Source organism: Orbicella franksi, chromosome 10, assembly GCF_964199315.1.
Source record: "Orbicella franksi chromosome 10, jaOrbFran1.1, whole genome shotgun sequence".
NCBI classification, from domain to species: Eukaryota; Metazoa; Cnidaria; class Anthozoa; order Scleractinia; family Merulinidae; genus Orbicella; species Orbicella franksi.
The window spans coordinates 17329582-17334581 of NC_138154.1; the positions used below are offsets into that span (position 1 = coordinate 17329582).

General features: G+C 37.5%; 1 protein-coding gene across 1 annotated transcript in view; it reads right to left on the bottom strand.

Annotated features, from left to right (window-relative positions):
* The window catches only part of LOC145499672 (microfibrillar-associated protein 1-like), an 11214-nt gene that overhangs the window by 854 nt on the left and 5360 nt on the right, over window positions 1-5000 (bottom strand). Inside the window, exons 11-17 of the mRNA XM_081479201.1 lie at window positions 3894-4002; window positions 3372-3417; window positions 2753-2805; window positions 2208-2269; window positions 1508-1667; window positions 686-775; window positions 325-390 (exon numbers count right to left, since the gene is read on the bottom strand). Of these exons, the coding sequence (XP_081335327.1) occupies window positions 325-390; window positions 686-775; window positions 1508-1667; window positions 2208-2269; window positions 2753-2805; window positions 3372-3417; window positions 3894-4002 (586 nt within the window). The remainder of the gene's footprint in view (window positions 1-324; window positions 391-685; window positions 776-1507; window positions 1668-2207; window positions 2270-2752; window positions 2806-3371; window positions 3418-3893; window positions 4003-5000) is intronic.

The following is a 5000-nucleotide window of genomic DNA, read 5'->3' on the forward strand; positions in this document are numbered from 1 at the left end:
ATAATATTAGCGTCCTACTGTTTGCACATCTTCTGAACAAAGTCTTTGTTACAGCAGACTGCACAATTTCAAATCCAGCGAGTGGACAACCACCAACCCTGTAATCTGAGTAGTATGGAAGGGACTGATTAATCCTGTTTTTTTTTTTTTTTTACTTTTTTCCACCACTCCCACACAAAAATCATTAAATCCACAAGAAACAAGATTAACCGGTGCCTACCATACATCTGATATAATATAATTATATTAACCATTATATTTTGATTAGAGTAACTAGATTGTTACAAGTAGTACACACATACTTTAACCTTTTACATGACATACCTGTGTTGTATCTTGATCAACCAAATGAGTGTATTTCGTTCTACCTGATCGACCAAAGTTCTTGACCTGCAAAAGAAATTTAATCTGTCTGCATACTTGTATCTCCACATATTAATACACTGGGACGTATTTAAACTTCTTAGCGATGAAAAAAAAAAAGAAATACCATCCATCTGAAAATTCCTTTCAACAAAACGAATGACTCTGCAGTGAAATATGGTACAACTTGAACAAAAAACAATCACATCTTTTATAAAATAGATCGACAGAGTTACACTAAACAGAAGTTCCAGGATGTGTCCAAGTTACTTACACGTAGAACACTCGTTCAAAAGTGAGGAGCGTTTATGTTTTATCTTACCTGCATTACTTTAGGAATAATCGTTTTATCAAAGTGATCCTCCAGAGTGGGTTTAGCAAAGTCCCGTGTGTACACACCATCCTCTTTATCCTTTGAAAGAAGAAAAATCAATAGAGTGGGGTGAGTTCCAATATAACAATCACAATTCACCAGGATGTAGAAAATGTAGCATAGCCAGGAAAACCAGGAGATTGGCAAATAAGTTATATCGTGGCCCTTTTTAATAAACAAACAACTTGTAAATAAACAGAAACTTGTTAGGAAATCACAGCTAGTAGTTTGAGGTAGTCACAAGACATGGAAGAGTTGAATTCAGGACCACACAACACAATTCTATCCAGTGGTTTGGAGAAACATTTGAACCCGATCCAGCGCCCTAACCACTAGGCTACACTGCCACCTCAAAGCAAAGATATCAGTGACGCCACCTATTGTTATTAATATGTCAACCACAGAACTAGTGGCTAGTGAAACAAAGAGTTCTTCTGTTTAACGTTTTCAACATTTAAATAACAAAAACAGTGTTTGTAAACAAATATCTTCGCTATAAAGGAAGAGCATTAAGCGTCTCGCTACCAGCCCAGTCATGGCAAAAAGTGACGCCATAAATTGGCAGGGCTGTCGTTAAGTTTTGATTCACCTGCAGCCTTTATCTTCACTCCCGTAAAAAAATTGTTACTTTATGGGTGAATTGTATCAACTACAGCCAAGTTCACAAGTAACAACAAGGGCCCCTCAAGCATGCTCAGCTGTAAAAGGCGCAACAGGTTACGGCTCTTATTGGCAGCCCTGAATTGCCATGGTGAAAGCATATACACTCACCAGGAAGAAAGCACCACGGTGATAGTATTTTTGTAAGAATCTGTATTTTCCCTTGGCTGCCTTGTTGGTGATCTGTTTTGGGTTGCTTTTCACTTCCATTCTCCATTCCTCCTCGGTCAGGTTGCGAAGACGATCCACATCTTGGCGTTCTCTCTCCAATCTAAATAACATTGAAACAAAACAAACACTTGTCAATTTTATGATCAACATCCACTAGTAACAATCAAAAACCCACTCTGAGGAGAAGAAGTTCCTACAGTGCAGGGTACCGGAGATTCCGTAGGACAAAGAAATAAGAGCAGCACAATAGCAGCTGTCACAAACGACAAACAGACCGACTTAATTCAAACAACAATAGACGGATCAAAGCTTACAGGAACCAACCAATGACTGTTGACAAACTTTACATGAGTCTTACAGCCAATACCATCACGGCTAAACTGACCAATCACTTTCAACGGACCAGGCTTATAACATCATCGACTGACAAACACAATTCACTTGACTCTGAAGATGACTTTCGCTCAGGTTGTTGAAACGTCAATCGCCAACAACAGTTCTTTTAAGAACTACCCTCACCCGGACGATCAAACTATACAAACTAGTAGCTGTCACATTTAGCCTAAGAGGTTTCTCATGACCACTACGTGAGTAGAAAATGAACTTCAATGCAAACAAAATTAACGAATTAACTACTTACTGCTCTCTTTCCTCTCTGTCTCTCTTGATACGTTTTAGCTCACGAACTTTCCAAGCTTCATACTAAAAAGAAAAAAAAACAACGTCCGTAAAAACTCTTATAACAACACAAGAAACGGGTTTTGCCTAGAGCAAAATGGATAGATGTGCATGCAAACCATTCACACTGCAACTGACATTGTCCTCATGTACACTGTACGCTGTGTATTGAAGTATGTACATTGTATTTAGCAAAGTTATGTAAGGTGCACAAATGTATAGGGTTAACATTTACAGAAGATATACGAAGACAGTAAATCTGGAAACTAGCCCTTAAGAGAAATGTGACATCTTTTGGTTCCAGTCCCCAAAAAAAACAATTATCAGTTTCTCCTTACTGATTATCATTCATTACAGCTAATTATCATACATTAGAGCCAATTATCATACATTACAGCTGATGTCAGTTCTGTGAATATGACGGTTCGTCAAGACACATTTCTTCGTTCTAGTCACCTGTCGTGCCTGACAGTGTATTGAGATGCACACAAAAAACAAGCTCTTTACCTCTTCCTCGTCATCTTCATCATCTGTTATGATGACATCCTCCTCATTGTCCACTGAAACAAAATAGGAGGCATTTAAAACATGAAAAGTCTTAGCATGCCACACTTTTGCATTCCAGATCTACATGAAATGCTCCAAGACTTCCTCGCATTGTTTTGTTTAAATGCTTTTCTACCTGGACAGTACATTCTTAAAGCAGTTATTAAGTGTCACAATGCATCAAAAGGAATTTAGACTAAGGACTGACTCAGGAATAGCCTCCTGCAGAAAACCAAAGTTTCTTGTTTTTGAAGAAACTATGATGTAGGATCAAAGAGGAGGCTAATGTGTCAATGTTATGCACAAGTGGGAGAGTCCTTCAGGAATGTGAGAAGATGAAACCTGACCTTGGATGCAAGGGAAAGGAAGATCTACAATGTACAAGAAAAAGGACAAAAACCTAAGACTACTTTACATCTGAACTTTGTCAAGACCCTGAATTAAATTAACAAACACAATCTGTGGAACCAGATAGAAAATAAAAGATGTTTATAACAAGAATCTAAGATTAACTGTACATGTATGTTCAAAACTGGAGTCGTAACTCATTTATGAGACATGTTCTAACATAGCCATTTACCTTCTTGTTCCTCCTGTAATTCTTTTCTTAGAAGCTCTTCAACAAGCTGTCAAACAGAAAGGATGGATAAAATGAATAAATAAATAAAGAAAGAAAGAAAGAAAGAAAGAAAGAAAGAAAGAAAGAAAGAAAGAAAGAAAGAAAGAAAGAAAGGAAGGAAGGAAGGAAGGAAGGAAGGAAGGAAGGAAGGAAGGAAGGAAGGAAGGAAGGAAGGAAGGAAGGAAGGAAGGAAGAAAGAAAGAAACAAAGAAAAAGAAACCCAATCGCTACCACTGTTAAGTGATTTAGCACAAGTACTAATGAGGCTAAGCATTTAAACACTGGAAATAAATATTTCAAATTATTTAAATATAACAAGGTTTATTAACTCCCAACTGAGTTGAGAGGGGCAGATCAAAAGGTTATTTACAGACATTTTTGCATTCTTGCATTCTATACATTTACAATGAACAATGTTACACACATCCAAGTTCTTATCTACAACTGCAGGAAGTTATTTCTGTTTTCACTTCATTTTGTTACCTTGCGTGACGTTTTTGTCCTTTCCTCATGGATCTTCTTTTTCTCTTCTTCTTTACGTTCAAGATCAAGTTCCATCTTCTCACGTTCCTGAACAGTGACTCGATCACTCCTGCAAAACAAAGACACATTAGCCTTTTGTTTGATCCTACAGTGTAGTTTCTTCAAAAAAGGAAACAAATGAATGAATGAAAATATAAATGATCTTAAAATCTAAAAATCAGTTCAGGATTCTTTCTTATACTCGTTAGTTACACAGTTTTTCCCACTAAGGAGCCAAGACAGTTACAAGTTCCTTAACTTCATCTTCTTCAAGGCTCACACTAGTATGTTACTATCCATGCCACCAAGCAAACAGACCAAACTTTGTAATCTGCCCAGTTCTAAAATAACTACATCGTAGCTGACTTTGTTATATATCAGCTTCCTACTGGCTGCTTGCTGTTGAAAACTATAAACATGTACAAACCCATAGTCACCCCAATAACACAGCATGAGGTACACAGAAAAATCTATTGCCTGTGTAACATTCAAACAGAAACAAACATGGAATAGAGTGGCTGTATCATGCATAGAGTACGAGTAGTCCCTCTTTGGCTTTGTCTGTTGTGCGTGACACAAGAGAAAGCCGTGAGAAAAACTGAAATGGCTGTGCAAACCCCTGGGGGCGTCTCACCCCCAGGATTTCAAGCAACAATTTCAATTTTCCTTGTGGTTTATTTAAGGTCCTCTAGCTTGATGGACTAAGCAAAAGAGGGACTTCTCATAGTCTATATCGTGCACCATGGTTTTGTCTTGTTTGTTTGCATTTTATTCAGGGCTTGACACCTGGCAATTGTACCACAGACTTGGAAGAGAAACATGGTTGCAGAATCTCTGTGAGCCTGACTGTTCAGAAATTCCAAGAGATTCAAATCCAAGATTTACTGACAGATGACACTGAATTATTTATTTACTGAATGGTTGCAGGAAAAGCTGCTAACAAATATTTCTTTCTCTGTATTTAACACAGCATGCCTTATGTTAGCGCAATATAAGGCACAGCATCTTGAAAAGTGCACTATTTTATCAGTTTTTAAATTGATAAAGAGAGCACAACAAGCAATAGGT